At 49.3% G+C, this 20000-nt stretch overlaps 3 protein-coding genes across 8 annotated transcripts in view; all 3 read right to left on the bottom strand.

Moving 5' to 3' along the window:
- The window catches only part of mark1 (MAP/microtubule affinity-regulating kinase 1), a 9314-nt gene extending 6593 nt beyond the window's left edge, over nt 1-2721 (bottom strand). The window contains exons 1-2 of one of the 3 annotated variants that reach the window (XM_029158191.3): nt 2093-2721; nt 111-314 (exon numbers count right to left, since the gene is read on the bottom strand). In XM_029158191.3, coding sequence (XP_029014024.1) covers nt 111-314; nt 2093-2143 — 255 coding nt within the window. In that variant the 5' untranslated portion in view covers nt 2144-2721. The remainder of the gene's footprint in view (nt 1-110; nt 315-2092) is intronic. The other 2 variants (XM_029158199.3, XM_029158209.3) reach the window with 2 other exon arrangements.
- A 498-nt stretch (nt 2722-3219) lies between these two features.
- On the bottom strand, nt 3220-12379 carry zgc:158270 (uncharacterized protein LOC791213 homolog). Of its 3 annotated transcripts, none has more exons than XM_029158226.3 (14): nt 12273-12379; nt 9499-9749; nt 8150-8284; nt 7959-8063; nt 7824-7874; nt 7046-7102; nt 6845-6937; nt 6625-6763; nt 6045-6172; nt 5886-5942; nt 5728-5799; nt 5222-5653; nt 5052-5066; nt 3220-4794 (listed from the first exon to the last, which is right to left on the bottom strand). In XM_029158226.3, exons 1-14 carry the CDS (start codon nt 12331-12333, stop codon nt 4684-4686), a joined length of 1707 nt encoding a protein of 568 aa, XP_029014059.1. In that variant the 5' UTR covers nt 12334-12379; the 3' UTR covers nt 3220-4683. The 3 variants fall into 3 exon arrangements, with proteins under 3 accessions (XP_029014059.1, XP_029014052.1, XP_029014069.1); XM_029158219.3 differs by lacking the exon at nt 12273-12379 and adding an exon at nt 12146-12271; XM_029158236.3 differs by lacking the exons at nt 5052-5066; nt 12273-12379 and adding an exon at nt 12146-12271.
- A 2243-nt stretch (nt 12380-14622) lies between these two features.
- LOC114860038 (heterogeneous nuclear ribonucleoprotein L-like) overlaps nt 14623-20000 on the bottom strand; it is a 15157-nt gene continuing 9779 nt past the window's right edge. For both annotated transcript variants that reach the window (XM_029158293.3, XM_055512256.1), the window contains exons 7-13: nt 16902-16961; nt 16592-16830; nt 16386-16507; nt 15977-16175; nt 15660-15717; nt 15437-15535; nt 14623-15223 (exon numbers count right to left, since the gene is read on the bottom strand). In XM_029158293.3, the coding sequence (XP_029014126.1) occupies nt 15168-15223; nt 15437-15535; nt 15660-15717; nt 15977-16175; nt 16386-16507; nt 16592-16830; nt 16902-16961 (833 nt within the window). In that variant the 3' untranslated portion in view covers nt 14623-15167. The remainder of the gene's footprint in view (nt 15224-15436; nt 15536-15659; nt 15718-15976; nt 16176-16385; nt 16508-16591; nt 16831-16901; nt 16962-20000) is intronic.

Here is a 20000-nt window from a genome sequence, read left to right as displayed (position 1 = left end):
GCCTCCTGCTCTGCCTCCCGCTCTACCTCCTGCTATGCTTCCTGCTCTACCTCCTGCTCCGCCTCCTGCTCCGCCTCCTGCTCCGCCTCCTGCTCTGCCTGTGTTCTCACCTGGCGGCCGGTCAGTGTGTGTCTGGCCAGTTTCACTTTAGCAAAGTTGCCTTTGCCGATGGTCTTCAGCAGGCGGTAGTTGCCAACGTGTGGCTGGTCGTCTGGCGTCACAGAGCTGCGGCACGGTGGTAGACTGTGGCGGCCGGGCGCTTTGTTGGGTGGGGCCTCGGGCGGAGCCTCAGGCAGGCCGTTGGAAGGCTTCGACTGAAACACACGCACAATTAGAACCAAGGAGTCAGCTTCGACTTACCGTCATCACTTTAGCTTCTGCTGCAGTCACGTTTCATCTAATCTGTGAGGAATGACCAAAAAAGCCCCTTTAGCCCAGAGAACGAAGAAGAAGAGCTGCTCCAGCAGGTTCCACCCAGACAACAACCTGAACCGCACCTGAAGCAGCCGGAGGAGCTGACACCAGGACCAACAGCTGCTGCTACAGATCACAGATCAGCTCTACGAACAGATTCTTGCATCGACTGCTGCAGATCAGCCTGGAACCAGTGGATCAAATTTCTCCTGCATCAGCTTCTGTCGGATGGAATTTAAAATCCTTCTGACTCCCAAAGCGCCGGTGATAAACTCCTTATGTTTAGAATGACACCACTACATCTGTGTAGCGGTACCATCGGACTCAGAACCGTCCTGCTGAGGTTCTGTTGCTGCCTGGTGTTTTCTCTGTAACATGCTATCAATACATGACTCTGATCATTATTGGTCCCCTGCAGTGATCGGCATCTGATCTATTCTGACCTCAGTAACAAATAAACCGTTCCTCCTGGTGAAGAAGGGAACAGGAGCTGACAACAGGTCTGAGATCAGTTTGTCAGAGTGGAATGAAAGCGATTAAGACAAAAAACAAATCCAGGTAAAATAGTTTAGTTGTTTCCCAACTGATCCAGGGAATGAAACAAAGACTTTAGTTTCAGAGCATCTTCAGTTCAGGTCACACAGTGAATGAAGTGAGACCAGAGAAGAAACAGAACAGAAAGCACAGACACAAGACACAGATCACAACCTGAGACAACGTGTCACAGACGGAGGCTCCTCAGTCAGAGGCCACAGAAACTGAGTAGGCGTTGGGGTTTGGCGTTAGGATGTAGGAGGTAGGAGTTAGGAGGTAGGAGGTAGGAGTTAGGAGGTAGGAGTTAGGAGGTAGGAGTTAGGAGTTAGGAGGTAGGAGGTAGGAGTTAGGAGGTAGGAGTTACAGTAGGAGGTAGGAGGTAGGAGTTAGGAGGTAGGAGGTAGGAGTTAGGAGGTAGGAGTTACAGTAGGAGGTAGGAGGTAGGAATTGGGATGTGAAGTTGCTGCAAACCAAAAAGAGAACAGCAGGAGAATCAGTTCATCTGACAATGTTCCCATCACAATCTGAGGACAGAAGCTGTGCAGGACGTTTGTTCTCTGGTCAAAGTGTTTTTGACCCAACATGCAGGAGGTCACAGGTCAAAGTTCACGGTGTGCCTCTGTCCCTTCTGCAGGCTCCTGATGGTTCAGTCCCTGTGTGACTTCAAGTCTCACTGCTGAGGCGAAGGGGGTTTCCACTCCCACTGGGGTCCCACAGTGTGTTGCCGTGGCGACGATGAAAAGCTCCAGGTGATTCATCAGAGGAGAAAGAGATCAGAAGCGAAACGAACTTCACAGCACAGACCGACAACACCCTGTCTACGTTTTGTGGGAGTTGTGTTAGGTTTGTTTCTCCACGTGCTCTGGCTCAAGGGCTCGTCGGAGCAGTGACGGGTTGTGGGACGTAGCTCGTTGCCTCCTGGCTGTGACAGAATCGGTAGCAAACACACACGAAGGGCAAAGACACAGCAGAACCTCAGGCCGGCACCAGGGAACCAGATACAGCAGATCCCAGATCAGTTGCATTGCCCCCCCCCAACTCTGCTCCACTGACCAGGACTAGGACTCTGAGCAATGACTCATCCACTGATGACGACTAACAGTGTTTAAATACGTGACGTGACAAGGTTCTCCGTCGGACTCACCGGCGCCTGCTCCGACTCGCTGACCGGGGTCAGAGGCATCCTGCCGGACATCGCCCTGCTCTCCGCTCTGCTCAGTCCGGGACTCGCATCTCCTTCGCCGACAGCGGAGCCGCAGCAGCGGGCTCTCGCCGGGAACCTCCGGCGGCCGGTGGGAGGGGAGGACGGGGCGGCGGCGGCAGGAAAGCCCGGTGTTTGCGTCGGTGCGGGAGGGAGTGCGGCGTGGAGACAAAGAGGAAGAGGAGGAGGAGGAAGAGCACAGCCCGGATCCAACGGCAGCGCTGCAGAGCTCCCAGACAACAGGAGGCAGTGTGACGTCAGAGCTCCTCCTCCGCGTCATCCTCGCCTTCATCATCATCATCATCATCATCCTGAAAGCTCCCCGCATCCTCCCGTACGCGGTGGGTTGGATTAAAGTCAAATGGCGACTGATTAACTCTGAAAACTACACTAAAAGAATGACGTCAGCAGAAGTTCGGCAGGTCACCATAAAGTTCAGGTATTAGACCTGATCCATTGGTACCAAGTCCACGTTTGACCTACGTCACTTCAGAACCGGCCCAGTGAGATTTGCCGGTAGGAAACAATGGCGCACTTTACGCGTGCCGCATCTCTGGACGTTCCCCTGCATCCGTTCCCGCACAGGTTCCGGTTCCGTGTTGGCTGCGGTCCTTCTGAGCTGAGCTGGGCCGAGCTCCATCCTCCGGGTTTCCACCGTACAGAGACCAAGAACCAGACAGAACCAGGTGACTTTTACCACATTTCTAGGAACATGACTTTTCTCTCTGGGACACATTCATTTCACCGGTGGTTCCAATTCTGCAGTTTTGTCTAATTAGGTCTGAACAGAAACCTCAGACTTAGTGCGACCTGCTGACCAGACTCAGCAGAGGAGCTGACTGGACTGAAGTGTGAACATGCGGCTGGTGATGCATTCTACAGGTTGAGTCTGGACAGTTCAGAAGGACCGTAGGAACAACATTACATTCTCGGTTCTCCTCGTTCCTGTAACCAGCATTTTTTTGGAGTTTCAGACAGTTTGAGTTCTTTTTCCTTAAACCGGATCAACACACAGCTCCTTTCTGTCCTTTCACACAGTGAAAAAGATACATAAAGACGACACGCGTGTCTGTGTGTGTGCTGACGAGCTTGGTTTAATATTGTATTGAAAAATAAATTAACGTAAATAACTTTACAATGTAACAGAAGAAACTGAGAAAGCAGAAAACCTCCTGATTATAAACATTCGTTCCCAGCAGTGGTGAAGTCGCAGCGCTCACGCTGAATTTACAAATATAGAATATATAAAAGGGATTTATTACACATATCCACAGATCACGAAAGCATCCGCTGAGCTGAACCTGCTCCACCACCCGACTCTTGTTCTTCCACCTACAAAAAGGTCTAGAAAATTTATATTTATATATGTATAGTTTCATACACATGCCCTACGTGTGGATGACAGTAAAAAAAACTCAACTGTACAAACCAAAAGCACACTGGTGATGTCATGGATGGAATGAAAACACGATTCAGTCAGAGAAAACGCTTGGAATGATCCGTTCGCTCGTTTGGCTTGAAAAACGCAAACACTGATGCGATTTAGTGTTTTAATAAACAGCTTGTGGTGCTTTAAAAACAGGAAGAACAACACTTAAATATTATCTACACGTCTGAGCTGAGCTAAACGAAGGGAAGGGTTTAAAAGCTTGGACCCGACACACCAGCACCAGGTCAGCTAGCAGGAATAAAAACGGCACAAAGCTCCGATCAGCAGCAATGACCAGCCAGAAGCCGAGCCTTTGAAGTCACAGACTCAAAGCTTCAAAAAATAATCAGAAACGGCGACGTGTTCTGTTGGGGCTTTCTCTACAGAGCAGCTGAATGAGTCCGGGTTTAAAACCGAAGGGGGTGAAACTGGATTTACGTAGGCTTGACGTCTTTTAGGCTGATCAGCTCTGGCTCAGCTCTGAATGTCGCTAGTAGCTGCCACCCATTTACACTTTGCTCCTAAAATCCAGCAGTGGGTGATTTTGTGAATAGATTTACTGTGACTGGAGAGGACTCATCTCAGTCCACTGGATGAGATTTCTCTCCTTGTTCACCTACTTTAACTCGTCTGATCATTTTGGGTGAGGTTCGACAGCCTCGCTGGCTTTGGACGCGATCACCAGTGACTAAACAAACAGACACTGAATCTCCCTGAAACCAAAGCGTCCGTTGAGTGAAACCTTGTGAGCGTTTCCCGCGTTGGGTCCGAGCCCGTGATGATGATAAAGCTGTAAACTTTGGTCGCGTGTCCTCCTCGAGACGCCGCCCAGCGACAGAAAGCGACGCGGGGAGGGGAGAGGAGGGAACACGAGGGTCTGTGGTCATGCTTCATTCATACATTCACATAATGGGAACAGGTGAGCACACTGATAGTCCCTCCCATGGACATCATCAAAAACATCCAAGGGGGTGTCCAGGTCTACAGTGAGGAACCAGCCGGTCCAGTCGCAACTAAAACGGATTTATACAAGTCAAACCGTCTAAAACATTGTTTCAAACCGAGCACAGGTGAAGAAGTAGAAGAGAGCTGAGGTGAGGCGCAGCTAGTTCCGCTTCTTGATGTTGTTGTTTGTAGCCAGCCGAGGTCGCGGAACCGGGATCAGGGCCCCCAGCGGGACCCGGCTCCGAGCCACCTCCAAGAGTTTGGAGAACACCTGGAGACGGAGAAAATGTTCAGACTTCCTACAGCGTGAGGTGCTGATCAGAGGGGGTCGTTGGAAGCTGCAGCACTCATGTTCAGGCTGTGATGCTACAAAGGTCGGCTTTATCATCACAGCAGATGCTTTTACCCTGTTTGTCGTTGCAATGTCATGCGATTTCTTGTTGTTTTGGAGCTGGAATCACTATAACATGTCAGATGCTGCCATTAACAAAAAGACCTTCCGGTGTCATGGACTGTGTCAGTGCTCACCTTTCGTGGAGTCCTCTGAAAGCATCGAGAGAAAATACAAAAGGATCAGAGGAAAAGCTGAGCAGAGAGAAGCTCAACCGCTGCTGGACTGAAGCTTTGTTCACAATCTAGAAAGTCCACAACAAAGCGTTTAGCGCTGGGCTTCAGGCGACTCAGCACCCTTCACTCACCTGCTCCCAGAGGGTTTCAGCCACCTGGTCGATGACTCCGCCCACTTCACGGAACTCCCCAGAGTATTTGATGTAGGCCCAGACACAGAGCGCCGTCAGAGCCACGCCCATCACCAGGTTACACAGCGTGGCCACCGAGCTGATGCCCACGAAGCCGGTGACCAGCGACGCCACGTACATGACGAACATGACGGCGAACAGCGTGGCGGGCGTCCTCGCCGCGTAGAAGATGTTCTTGCCGTCGTTGTGCTTGCTGAAGTTGGTGTAGGCCTCGTCGAGCTCCACCTCCAGCTGCTCCTGGTAGCGCCGGCAGAAATCCTCTCCGCCCATCTTCTTCACGGAGCGGAAGTGCCGCACCGAGGCCTGTCGCAGCTCCGTGTGACGCCGCTCCAGCTCCGTCGGGGAAATGTAGGATTTGTCTCCTCCACAGATCTGAGAGCAGGACATGCAACAAGTCAACACAAGTTCTTCAAGAAACGCTGCGGCACTGAAATCAGACCTGTTACCTGCTCCATGCTTTTGTTGTACAAGTCTTTGGCTCCTGCTACAGCTGCAAGGTTATTGGCTTCTGCTGTTGCCTAGGTAACAGATGACCAATGGGACAGCAGTTTATTCAGATGCGTTTGGACTAAAGCCTGAACCCGAGAAAGAGGACTGAACCGACCTGCAGCATGGACTTGGGGTGTGGAAGCTCCTCTCCCTGGTAGATCTTCATGTAGGCCTGAAACGCAAGAGCAGGAAATTAAAATAGACAAAACTCGTAATAGAATAAACATTGACTAAGCATTGAGGAAAAAAAACAAAAAACAAAAAACAAACTGACTTTGAAGTAGTGCAGAAGTTCTCTACAGGTGATCTTCACTCCTCCAATCTCCTTTTCCACCAGGTTTTCTGGAGAGAGCAGCGTCGGCACGAGTTTTACCAGCTCCTTCTGAAAATCCTCATCGATGTCTGAAACACACACACACACACACACACACACACACACACACACACACACACACACACACACACACACACACACACACACACACACACACACACACACACACACACACACACACACACACACACACACACACACACACACACACACACACACACACACACACACACGTGTTTGTCATCAACGTGGGGACTCACCACTGACATAATGCCTCCCTAGCCCCTGACCCTAACCATCACAACTAAAGGCAGACGTCTAACCTTTGCACTAATCCGATAAACATAATTTTTGGTCCCCACGGCAAAGGAAAAACAAGTACACACCTGGTACCAACTGGTCTGAGCTAAATGTTTGTGTGTGTGGAATCATCACTGCTCTGACATGAGTCTCTTCTTCTACTGCTGCTTCAAGCTTCCTATGTTGATACCAATACATGGGTGCTGCTCATGTGTTTCACCTCTGAGCCGCCCATCGAAGTGAGGGTTGGTGGCCACCTTGAGGCCGGGGTGCGGCAGGAGGAAGCAGCTGATGTTGGAGAAGCAGGAGTGGATGTGTTTTCTGACATTCTGCAGCTCCTCATGTTGGTTCTGCTTCACCTGAACAGGCGTTAACACCAGCGTCAGAACATTTAGTCCAGAGAAACTGTGACCCAGAGAAGACACAAAACTAAACCTCACATGCAGCCGTTTCTCCAGGAAGCCTCGCCCTCCCTCCAGGCCATACGGATGCTCATAGGGGTAACTCCAGTCTCGAATGAGAAACATCAGCGTCTGAACAGAGCAACGGTTATGGAACCAAAATCACAAAAAGCAAAAGATGATCTTGTTGTTAATGAAGCCGTTATAGATTTTAAAGCCTAATGTGTCCTGTGGTGAGACCTGAAAAGGCTTCTTGCAGACCTCCTCCATGGCGAGTCGTCCATACTCAGTGAAGAGCTGAGAAGAGACACAGACTGAAGCTCATTTAGTGTAGGAGCAAAGATGAACATGCTAAAGAATGCTACAGAAAACAAAGCACCTAAAGCATCTAAAGATTTGATGTAAACGAGATGAAACACTGGTTTTCTGTAGCAGATGAAAACTGCTGTGGTTTGATGGTTATAAATTGAAGCCAAACAGAATCTTTAATTCCTTTTAGGGAATCCTGCTCAGAGTAGTTCAGCTGCAAAGTCTGCTGGCTTTAGGTCAGCACTTAATTCTGACCCGCACAGAACACACCTGATAAGGAGCTGCTGCACATCAGGACAGGCTGCTCCAAGTCCACATTAGGATTAGCATTAGGCGCCAACTTGAAAACTGCTCTGAGATGTGACAATGGAGCCAAAAGCCATCCTGCTCCTGAACTCCTCACTAATCATTCACATTAGTGCAATAACTTATTGTACTGCTACTTTTTCAGCTAGTTAGTATTGTTATTATATACTACTACTACTACTACTACTATCCTTTTTGTTACCATCATTGTTTTTCTATTCGTACAATTTTTCTTGGTTGTTTTACAACTGACATGCTGCTCACGTGTCCTGCCTTGACTCGCCCCTTGGGGATAAATAAAGTTTCTTTGATTTGATTTGTACATGCATACTTTGTTTAACCTCCTTCGTATTTGCCTTCGAGAGGACCGCCTGTAACTCGAGGCTCTGAGGTCCACACTGACCTGCAGGTGCTGGAGGTCGTCTTCCTGGATGTTCTGGGACAGATTGTACACCTGAAACAAGACAAAACACCAATTGGTTATCTGTTAAAGAACCACAGAACTCCATCCTGAGGCCTGAAACAGAAGGCAGCTCACCTGCAAAGAGCTGGTCATGGTGCTGAGGGCGAAGAGCGTGGCACAGTCTTTGATGGTCGACTGGCTGTCGAACGCACCCTGGGTGTCGATTAGCAGGACGGCAACCTGCAAGAGAACAGACCAAAACCAGCGGGCGTCACTCCCACAGCTCTCACGGCAAGGGAATAACCTAAGGACTTGAGTGAGCAGACCTTGGAACCATCTGGTTTCTCCACCACAAACACCTTGTTCCAGGCCAGGATGCCCGTGGTCTCCCTCTCACAGCCGCCTCGCCATTTGAAGCCAGTCAGAGGCTCGTCATCGCTGCCGATCCAGGACCCGGGTGACTGGAGAAAAACAGACACTCTCTAATTTGTCCTGAAAAGTAGCTCTTCCACAGTATATCACCACATGAACCTCATTAACAGAAACACGGGCTAACATTTTGGACCTGTGCAGGTTTCAGGCTTGTCAAGCTCCTCCTTCGAGCTCTAGTGAGCATTCCTGCCATCGTGGCCTGACCTGGGCTCAGGCTTATTCAACACATATTCATTGCTTTTTGCAGCAGTGTGCGTTTGGGAAGCTCAGCCACAGAGCCAACATTGTGCTGGGCTAAAATCCTCTTAACAGCACAACAAAAGCTCCAGAATGTCTCTGTTCAACATAGACTGTTCACTCACCTCAGCTTCCTCAGTCATAGAGCCAATTAAGAATGAACAGGTTGATCAAACCTGACAAAAGGGTTAACGCTGTATCATTGGCTGATGTTCGTTTTTCAGTACTGGTCAACTAACACTCGTTCCATAAATCCAATCAATATGATCTGTACAATGGCTCCAAGCGCAAATCTGCTGAGATGAAACCAAAGCAGTCAGACATTGCAATAAATGCTTCAAAAGCAACGTGCTGTGCGGCTGACATTCACGGAGCGTAGCTGTGCCCTTGTTAAGGTGACAGTTGACTCCTATCTGTCACACGACAAGATTGAAGAAGCACATCAGTCTTTATTGAGGTCAAGTGGCAGGCAACCACACAGCACCACAAAAGCGAGAGTGACGCGCACCATCACAACGTACAGTAGGAAAGTTGTTCTCAAACCTACAGTCCACATATATGAGCCTGAATACACGGACCGCGCATGGAGCCGATGGCCCTGACCAGGTGGGCTCACGTCCCTCTTTTAGTTCTAAATTAAAACTGCTTTCTGTAAATCCATGCTTTGACTATAAATGATACAGGCGAATTCCAGTGTCTCGTCCGTGACGTAGTGAAAGTTGTAGAAGCCACTGCGACAGTGAGGCGAGCTTAGTATTTGTACTGAGAAACAAAGGATGTGCGTTACGTCCAGTCACATGACCACAGTCCATATCTCAGGTCAGAGTTTGTTTCTCAAAGCTACAGAGGACGTTAAGGTCTCATGTTCCTCTCACAGTAAGTTTGCATTACACCAATTTCATCAATACATGATTAAAAGCTCCAGACAAAGTAGGAACAGTTTTATGAAACCACATCTTGCTAGTGGCGATGGAGACACCACATCACACATGAGCGGACTGGATACCTGTTTATACATGTAGCGCAGCATGAAGTCCAGCAGGAAGGACTTGCCCTTGCGGAACGCGCCCGCCACAGAGACCACCACCACGTGGAGGTCCTGCACCTCCTCCTGCAGGAGCAGCCTCTCCAGGACCTCCTCCTGCAGTGAGAACGCATGCTCCCCCTCGTCCGCCACCACGATCTGCACCGGCCTGGCCTCGTCCCCCAGTTCCTCGCACCTCATGTCAGACGTGCCCAATTCAAAGCCGTGGCCACCTGAGGGGGAAGCTTTGGTTAAAGCCTGGAACATGATCACAGAATAGTGTCATCACCTACATTAAACAGCTGACCAGCCGTTAACCTGGTACTTTACAGGTCCACAGCCATGCAGTGATGACGAGCATCAGGTCACAGGAACATTTTTAAAACAAAAATCTTTCAATGTTGATGTTCAGCAAATAAAGAAGCGAAAAGCAGCAAGTAAACTTTAGGTCTGGCCGCTTGGTGAAACAGAGAGACAGTGACCTGTAGCCTGGGAGGGACGTTAGAGAGTTAGCATTTGAGCTAATACCATCTAAACCAATTCAGCGTAACTACATCATTGCTTCAACAACATTCCAGTCCACCTTACTTTAAATGTGGTTGTCAAAAACTTTAATGTAGTAAATGTTAACCATAAGCAGCTAATGACCTAGTTCCGTGTTCTTTTGTGAAGACGACCCCTCACACTTCCTCTGACGGACGTCGAGGGCCGAGCTCTCCCACAGGGATCAATAAACTTATATCTGTTTGATTGGAAACAAAAAGAACCTGAGCTTCCTAGTTACTCAAATTTCACCTGCACTCAGTCATGAGCAGAGCTATGGGGAAATCAGTGGACGGAAGTTTACAGTAAACAAAGCCATGAGTTGGCGTTTAACAGGTGGAACCTCGAGTCTCTCGCCTTGTATGGCAGCAGTTACACGGATCCACAGCGGAGGCGGCGCGTCGGGAGGTTGCACTGTGGCCTCGCTGGCCCTGGTTGAGGGGACAGTGTGGACTCCTGATCTGTCGTCAGTCAGGTCAGTGTTGAGCTTGTGGGTTTTGGGACAAGTGGGCAACACAGCACCGCAAAACCCGCAGCATCACATGACGTACAGTAAGAAAATGATTAGGACAGCGACATGCTCTCAAAGACCAGTGGCCTGATAAATGTACAGCCCCACTGTTCTGAACAGCTCATGACTTGCCTCAGGGAAAATAGGAATATTTAGATGTGCAATTTTCGAGAATTTATTTTACTTATTATGCTGCTTCGGTGACTTTGTCATTTTTATTCCTTGACATTACAGCAGTGTCTGAAACACATCTTTATGCTGATCCAACAGGTCAGTCTGGAAACTGGATCCCTGTATTCTTTAGACTGCTTCTAAGACCCGGCCACTCATTTACAGTAAGATTACAACAAATCACATCAGGCTTCTAGAGTTCTGCTTGGATGCCTGTACATGTAGGTGCTGCTCTTCCAGCACTGCTGACCCACTTGGCCTGGCAACATGCGTGTCAAGCCTCAGGAGGCCTCACGCAGAAGTAAAATAGCCATGGACTCCTAGGTCTTCATTATAAGTATGTGAGTGCATCCCAAACGTGTACGATATACACAAAGAAAGCATCTGAGTGTACTGTTCATTCACAAGCTCTGGACCCGTCTGCACCCACACACAGAGCTTTAGTGACATTAGCAGGAGGCATTTCTTCCTCATCCTTAAGGCAGTGAGTTGAAGGCTCAGTACCTCTAGAAACACATCACAGAATCAGTGACGCCTCTGCTGCTCTGTAGAAACAACACGCAGCTGTGCACACATGAGCTGAGAGCAGCTCTGGTTCCTTCTTGTAGGAACCTAATACAGTGTTCACCCCAAAACCCTGTCTGTATCTGTATCTGAGAACCAGTGTAAGTACAGCCTCAGCTGTCATGTTGATAAAGCACAGATAAAAGCACACGACAGTTTCATCGCTGGCTCCGAGTGACTGCATCGTCAGAACAGCAGAGCCTCCAGTCACTGAAGCCGGTCAACACGCGTGACCAACGCTTCTTCTACAGACCAGAGAGCAGTCACGTGTGACGGCATCTCAACCCGCTCAAACGCTGCAACGCCAGTTTAAATATGCTGAAATACTCACATAATTATTTTAGTGTTTTAGGACTATTTAAAACTGTTGATGATTTCGCTGTTAAATTGGATTTTTCCAAAAAGAGAGAACGAAGTTTGACTTCGTTTAGCTTTTATATTTGAGTATTTAAGACGCATTCAGCGCTGGATCCTCTTATTCTTTCATACGACCTTGTTTATATCCAAGGCGTCATAGCGGTCCGGTTTGTTCAACCATTGTCTGATTCCCCGCAAGGTTCGCAACCCAAGTAGGCTGAGCTCAGCGGACGCTGTTGCGGCAGGTCGTAGCTGGGTTTAGCCCGAACTATTGGCCGGATGCTAGCAGCCATCTGTTAGCTAACGCTGCGTCCTGAACACATAGCGACAGCCGAGCGCGCGCCGCGGACAGGTCGGTGCCTGTAGCGCCCGAAGCCGCGGTCCTTTAGCCGCGCAGGCGAAGCCGCGGTCCTTTAGCGGCGCAGCTCGTTTTACCGCTCGGACGTAGCGGGACGCGAAGCGAGCGAAGATGCGATTATTCACCGGAGCGGAGCGCCTGCCTGCACCGTCGCTTCTTTACGCGTTTCGTCCATGAAAAGACGTCCATAGAGTCGTCTCCCTCAAGCGTCTCGTGGGAAGCATCGCTCGGCGCTCTGATGTCTGTAATTACCTTTCGTAAATAGGCTGTTTGTGTGATTCCGCTGCTTCAACCTGCTCTCATCCACCGCCATCTTTCTTGACCTGCTGATAGCGGCAGACCGCTCTGACGTCACCAAAAGGTCCTAAGTACAGCAGAGGCCCCGCCCCCGAGGCCGGAAGTATCCATGAGAAATGCATATAAATAATAACACTGCAACCCGAGAGAACGAATCATGACATTTAATCAAATCTAAATGTAATTTATTAATCTGAAAACATTTGCCTCACTTTACATGGTTTGAATTTTATTCAACAATGGTTCAAACTCTTTTTTGTAATTCCTTAACCAATTTTCAACTGTTTTAGTGTTACAGTAATAACAAAAATAAACCTGTTCTGTTTTAGGGATTTTTTAAAGTCACACCTGTAATGTGACAATAATGAAGTAATTGTAATATTTTTTAGTAAAATGTGTTTGTTTTGAAGTACTTAAAGTGCTGTTCAGAGTGTGTGCTTCTGCTTATGCAGTGTTTGTGCTCACATTTGAGCTGAGTGTGTTTCTGCCCCAGCTGCTCAACTCAAGACTGTTTCTACATTAAATTAGAAATATCTGCAAAGCTTCCGGTCACGTTGTAACAAACAGTTACAACGTTCGATTTATTTAGAGCAGCTGTTCCAGCTTGGTGAACATAAAATGTCTTTAGTTACTTGCTTGGAAGGTTTTAATAATTGAATGATGGCAATAGTTTTGCTGACTGTGTGACTTTCTATAGTTTGGCTGCTTCCCTCCTGTTCAGTGTGAAGCAGTGCATGCTGGGATCTAAACACATCTTACCTTTTTTACCTCTGAGTACCTCAAGTCTCTGGATGTTGTGGGGCTGTTGGTGTGCAACACCGGTTGACACTGGGGACAGTTCCTCTGGACTGGAGAACCGGGGTGGTTGTGACAGGGAAGTGTGTTCCAACTATAGGGGGATCACACTTCTCAGCCTCCCCAGGAAACTCTATGCCAAGGTACTGGTGAGTAGAATTCAGCCAATAATCCAACCTCAGATACAGGAAGAACAATGTGCCTTTTGACCTAGTCATGGAACGCTGAACCAGCTCTCCACCCTCTCTATGGTGCTGGAGGGTTTGAGGGAGTTTGCCCAACAAGTCTACATGTGTTTTGTGGACTTGTAGAAGGCATTCTTCTGCGTCCCCATAGCATTCTGTGGGTGCTTCGGGAGTACAGTATGGAGTCCGAGGCTCTTGGTCTCTGTAGAGCCGAAGCAGGAGCTTGGTTCGCCTTGCAGTAAGTCAGACTAAGAAGAAGTGCTTTCTTCAGGTCGGAGGAGAGCTCTTGTCCCAGGTTTAGGACTTCAAGTATCTTGGGGTCTTGGGGCTTCTTGAGTGAGAATAGAGATAGTAAATGTTCTAGTTTAATGTCCTCATGAAAATAAAAATAAAACGTGTTCAGTCAATCGAAAGATGCTCTTTTTATTATTTAGTTACATTTAGTCACTAAGAAAACAGTAAGAATACATTATCTCTTGTTTTAAAGAATCTTTTGACATGAAGAACTTGAAGCTGCAGCTGTTGGAGTTTTCTAGTTTATCTAGTTCATCTGATGACATCAACCACTAGTGTTGTTTTCACTAATGTAAATTTAGCGCTAATGGACATTTGCTCTCAGACGGACCCGGATCCAGAAAACTTAACTAAAGGAGGAAGTACAAATGTAACAGAAGATTTCAAATGTGCTGCACTGAGGTGACATCCTGATAAATTCATGCTTAGCAACGACTGTGTCTGTTATTAAGGACAATGTTATGCATCTGTTACCGACCTGCTTGAGCTTCTACAAACCATCCGCTATTGAGCAGATCTGCTCAACTGCTCTGATAATAAGTTCATGGTGGTAACATGTACATTGCCGCTGATATTAAGTGAAAAAGAAAAGCTTTGTTGTTTCACTCTGGCTTCAGCAGATGGCATCCATCCGGGAGCAATCTGAGCAGGACTCATCCACTTAGTAGCTAAAATACTGCACTAGTCTGACCTGCATGATGAGACTCAGCAGAGATGGTTCTGGAGGTGCTGGCTTTTAGCTGTAAGCACAGGTTCCACAGTAACATACGGTGTTATAGGCCACAGACACTGTTCTTCCTCTACTTATTTGGCAAATTGATGCACATGTGTAACATAAAAGCTGCAGTGACGGGAGAGATAATACGTAGTTTTAGAAGAATCCAGTTCTCACGGTACAGGAATGTACCTAAAAGGTACACAAGCTTTGTCACCCCAGCAGAACCCTAGCAGGGTCCCAGTACCGGACCTTTGCTGATCGTCAGCAGAGATTTTGTACTTAAATAAATAAAATAATAAAAGGTCCACAACTGTCACCTTTAACCATTTATGGGGTACATTTGTGACAAATGTAGCTGTGGGTACAGCAGGGTTACCCTTAATTTTCTGTGTGTACAGTGCAAGTATCTGCTTTACAGAGATGATCAATGCTGGTACCACAGGTAAAGACTTTAGTCTTTACAAATTACAAAATAATCACATTAAACAAAGCAAATGTTGCTAAACTGAAATTCAAATCAAATACAACAATACAAATATTCTAGGAATATTACATCTCTTTGACTTCCTATCTACTTGGTTTTTGCAGTTTCCAGTGATTCCTTCCTGAGTTTCGTTACTAACATTTGATAACAGATGTTTTACTTTTAAAAAAAAATGCTGATTCTTTATAGTTATGATGAACTTGCCAAGTCATTCATTTTTTTCCATGAAGTGTCCCATTGGAAGAAAAGCAGAGTCTCTCTGAGGTTGTCATCCTGTTCATTTCACTGTTGTTACTGAAGTGCATTGCGTGAATGATCCTGAACTGAAATTGTCTGTTCCGCCTTTTCCCGTTTGTCGCCGCTGTGATCCTAGGTCACAGATGAGAGGAGGTGGAGAAGCAGAGTTTCAGGGTGTAAGGGTTGGAGCAGTCTGCAGGTCAGAGAGAGAGAGAACGTTGACTTGACTACCATCAGTCTGTCAAGTTGAGGAAAAAAGCTTGTTTTGTGTGTAGCCTGAGGTCAAAGGGTGGCAGTGAGCTGGACTTGACCACATACAGTAAGTGAAGGTTTTTAAGGATAAGTTATGATCAAGTGTCTCACTGATGGTGACGCACAGGGAACTGCCTGGGTTGGTCATACTTACTGGGGATCCTGATCTGATGGTGGTTGAGGACAGTCAGAGCCTCCACAGCTTCTGTTTTATTGTCAAACTCCAGCAAACCAGACAAGGTTTTTGAGCTCGCTGCAGGGACAAAGGAGGACCCATCACATGACTGCACTGCCTATGTTTACTGCAGCATGTGTCGCTTTATGAGCTATGTCGAACCATCGGTCACATAGCTATGCTGTGTAATAAACAAACTCACGTTTGGCATCAAAAACTTTGAACTTGGTGAAGATGGGAACCTTGTGCTCAGTACAGAGCTGTAGGAGAAAAGAGTCAGTGTGTGATGACAAGAATCGATAAACTGATAGAACCCAATGTAGCAATTACTGTAGAAGCAGGACTTTAGAAGCAGATGAACTTCTGATTAATATGACAAAATGTAATATAAGCTCCAACAGTGATCGCTGACGGGGTTCCACACGGCTCCACACTGGAGCCGTGTTCTTTTCTGGTTGCAGCACGTCCAAGTGCTCAAACTAACCAACTCAAACTATGCACATGCAGATGTGACGTCACCTTCTGCAGCTGGTGCTGGTTCAGGGTCGGTGGCGCGTTGTAGAAGTGTAGGATTGAGGCAGGCGGCTGAATGATGTTCCTGCTGCTCTGTGTGTTGCTGAAGCGATTGTTTCTGGTCAGACTAAAGTCCTGATAGCTGCTGCTGCCGTCAGCCAACTCAAACACCTGACTGGGAATCACTGACTGCTGCTTGGATACACTGAAGAAAATAGAGGTCAGGGTGTAAAAAGATGATGGATGACAGACGACTAGGCAGACAAAAAGACAGACATACGATGCTGGACACCAACCTACCAGAGCTGAAAACAAACACAAAAGCCCAAGACACATGCAAAAAATCTGAAAATAGAACAAAGCCAAAAAAAATAGACTTAAAATGTCTTGGATCTAAAAGTGCGTCCACACTCACCACACGTTGAGCTTTTTGCCAAACACCTTGATGCTGTTGAGATGAGTGACTGCACGGTCCACCGCATATTCATCACTCATCTCCACCAGCGCTGTGCCGGGAACGCTCTTCATAAACTTCACCTGCACACAGACAGTCAGGGACACCTTGTGGCCTAAGGTTTGACTCAGACACGAGCCCAACTCACAGAGGTCAGAGACACACACCTTCTCCACGTTGCCGTAAAGACAGAAGAGATTGAAGATGCGGCTGCAGTTCATCTCGGTGGGATGGAGGCTGCTCACCATGGCAACAGAGCTGGAGGCAGCGTGGCTCAGGAAGGACGAGGACGAGGAGGAGGACATCTTAGGGAGCAGCATTGAGTAGGATATGGGGTTCTGAGCCTCCTCGCTCATCCTCCTGTACCTGCTGTTGGCAGGCAAAGGCAGCAGGGGGCAGTGTGGGCCTGCACAGAAACACAGTCAGAGGGAAGAGGCCTGTGGTCACAAAACCCTGGATCCAGCAGAGGCACGGTACCGTAGCCGTTGGAGGGATGCTCTCCCAGGATGGCCTGACGCTGCCTCCCCTTTCCCCGCTCTGAAAAACACAACGGCACAACTTCACCGGTGGCAGGTGGTGTCGCGCACTGAGCCTTGGAACGGACCACAGGGTCACAACAAGAACCCAGGACCCAACCTGTGTGTGCGTGCGTGTTTTCGTGCGAGTGTGTGTGTGCGTGTGTACGTGTGTGTGCATGTGTGTGCGAGTGTGTATGTGCACTTGTGCGTGCGTGTGTTGGTTCGTGCGTGTGTGCAAGTGTGTGTGTATGCGTGTGTGTGTTTGTTTGTGCGTGTGTGCGAGTGTGTGTGAGCAGTTAAAGCTGCTGTCCTACCTCGGAGCAGGACGAAGGGTTTGGTGTAGTCCCAGCTGCTGTTGTCCCGTTGCGGACGACCGTTTCAGATCTGTTGGGCTGTAGGGGCGACAGAGCACAGCACCGCTGGGTGTGGTGTGTGTGTGGGGCACGAGGGTGAGAGTGTGTGTGCGTGTGTGTGTGCGTGTGTCTGCGTGCGTGTGTGTGTGTCTGTGTGTGTCTGCGTGCGTGTGCGTGCGTGTGTCTGCGTGCGTGTGTGTGTGTGTCTGCGTGCGTGTGCGTGCGTGTGTCTGCGTGTGCGTGCGTGCGTGTGTGTGCGTGCGTGTGTGTGTGTGTCTGCGTGTGCGTGCGTGTGTGTGTGTGTGGGCACGAGGGTGAGAGTGTGTCTGCGTGCGTGTGTGTGTGTCTGTGTGTGTCTGCGTGCGTGTGCGTGCGTGTGTCTGCGTGCGTGTGTGTGTCTGCGTGTGCGTGCGTGTGTCTGCGTGTGTGTGCGTGCGTGTGTGTGTGCGTGTGTGTGTCAGCAGCAGCAGGTTCTGGGACGTGCTGTGTGTCTGCCACTTACCCGAGCGTACTCGATCTTCAGCGTGCAGCAGCCGGCGTAGATGTCTGCTCCGTTCAGGGCCAGTTTGGCCTTTTGTGCGTCCTCCACCGACTCGAACGTTAAGAAGCTCGTTAAGGAAAGCAGAACAACAACACAAGGCCAGATGTGCAGCCAACACGTCCAGTTAGTGCTAATTGCTCTAAAGCCACACAGCGCAGGATATTCCACCATGGCCTGAATGCCGTTGCGCTTGAAGATGACGATGCGACTGACGCTGCCGACAGGGTTGCAGACGGTGTAGAGGACGTCCTGAGAAGAGAAACAGGAGACTGAGCCACGCGCCGCGCGCCGTAGACCGCGCTGGTGGGGTTCTGCTGGACTCACGGTGGTGATGGGGTAGAGCGGGTTCTGCACGGACAGCAGCAGCACCTTGTTCCTGCTGCTGGGGTCGTCTGCGTTGGTGGGCCTGGTGATCCTCTGGCTGGTGGAGAAGTTGAAGAAGGCCTGCTGCTCCGCAATGCACACGGGCTCCCGAACGCCACACGCCACGCAGCGCTCGGCGCTGTCCACGCTGTCGAACTCCACCAGGGCCTGACGCTTGAACGGCATCATCATCACGTAGCTGGCAGGAAGCAAAGCGCCACTCCGTTAACACTGCAGGCTGATTGGAACCAGGCTCGGAGCGGCCGAGCAGACGGCCGCGGCGCCGTGTTCTGGGCCGCGGAGCTCAGGTACTGAATGGTGACGTCACACAGAGGCTCAGCAGCTGAAAAGCAGCAGGTGAGCGTCTGTGTGTACAAATGTGAAGGTGGAGTCTCTGCTGCTGATGAGAACCAGGTCCACAATAGGATCCGGTTCTGCCTCAGCCCGTGCGGAGCGGTGCTGCGGCTCTACCTGCCTTGCAGCTTCATTCAGCCACCGAGATCGGACCCAGACTGAAGCCTCACCAGATGTTGCCGAACTTCTCGAGGGCCTCCACCAGGTCGGCCTCCACCACGGCGTCACAGAGGCCCCGGACGTGGACGACGGGGGACGGAGGGATGCGGTGGTTGTCCTCCACGCCGGCCTGAAGGGAGACGACAGGTCCGGTCAGTGTGAGCCTGCAGCTCCAGCTGCTCAGAAGCAGACAGCACTGTGTGAGGTGAGACAGTGTCACGCACGCACGCTGCGGTGCTATAAAAGTGAGGCCCCACCATTGACATAATGCCTCCCTAGCCCCTCACTCTAACCATCACAAATAAAGGCAGACATCTCACATTTGCTCTAATCAGAACCAAAGCTCAATTCTAACCTCAGCCCTAAAATCACATCTTGATCCTCAAAGAGGCCTTTACAATTGTGGGCCCAGCCAAAGGGCCCACAAGTGATCATAGGGCCCCACTTTGGTAGAAAAAAAAGGACTTTGGGCCCCACTCCGATGTAACCGCAAGGACACACACACACACACACACACACACACACACACACACACACACACACACACACACACACACACACACACACACACCTCTGTGGTGGAGCGTCAGGACAGGAAGACAGGCAGCGGGCGAGAGGCCCCCTCCCCCCGTGTTATTCAAGTAGCCTCTCACTAACCACCTCAGTGCGTTGGTTCTGGGTTAGAAGCTGCAAAGGTGACATCAATGAGATGTGGGTCGATCTGGTTCTCACGCTGACGCCGATGACGAGGTTTCTCAGGAAGACGTTGAGCAGACGTCAGCGGCGTTGCAGTCTGACCTTTTTCTGGTGCAGGTTTGCAGGAAACGTGCATCGATGCTGTCAGAAGCCGAGCGAGGCGGACGTCTGACATCTCAGCTCTGGATCTGTCTCAAAGCATCCGGCCAACGCGTTTTATCTCCTTAAAGTCGACTGATAAAATGTAACTTGAGTTTGTCTGCCTCAGTCAGTGTTTCTCCACAGATACAGTCTTCAACCTTGGTTAACTTTCGCCAAGTTTATGCACCAGATTCTATTTGTGAAGCACAAGGGACAAATCTGACGTCTGAGAACCAGAAGAACTCAGGACGAGAGCGTTGCTGCTACAGGTCTACACGTCAGCAGCTTCGCTCTCAGCTTCGAGGACGGCTTCCAGATGAGGGAGGAAAACGTCAGCTCAGCTCTGAGAACTGTGATCAGTTCTTGTAGCTCAGCTCAACTCCCATCTGAATGCTAACTGCTTAAAATTAGGAAGAGTCGTGATGTGAGCATGAGTTCAGGCCGGACAGCT

Source organism: Betta splendens, chromosome 1, assembly GCF_900634795.4.
Source record: "Betta splendens chromosome 1, fBetSpl5.4, whole genome shotgun sequence".
NCBI classification, from domain to species: Eukaryota; Metazoa; Chordata; class Actinopteri; order Anabantiformes; family Osphronemidae; genus Betta; species Betta splendens.
The sequence above is the reverse complement of the archived record's forward strand: the minus strand, read 5'-3'. Positions and strand labels throughout refer to the sequence as shown.

What these genes read in the sequence shown, in the direction of transcription:
- zgc:158270 (XM_029158219.3), bottom strand. Translation starts at nt 12,209, where the DNA reads ATGGACGTCTTTTCATGGACGAAACGCGTAAAGAAGCGACGGTGCAGG. An exon ending in CAGGCAGGCGCTCCGCTCCG is followed by an intron (nt 9,750 to 12,145) that starts GTGAATAATCGC and finishes CTTCCCCCTCAG; the next exon opens with GTGGCCACGGCTTTGAATTG. An exon ending in TGCGCTACATGTATAAACAG is followed by an intron (nt 8,285 to 9,498) that starts GTATCCAGTCCG and finishes GTTTTTCTCCAG; the next exon opens with TCACCCGGGTCCTGGATCGG.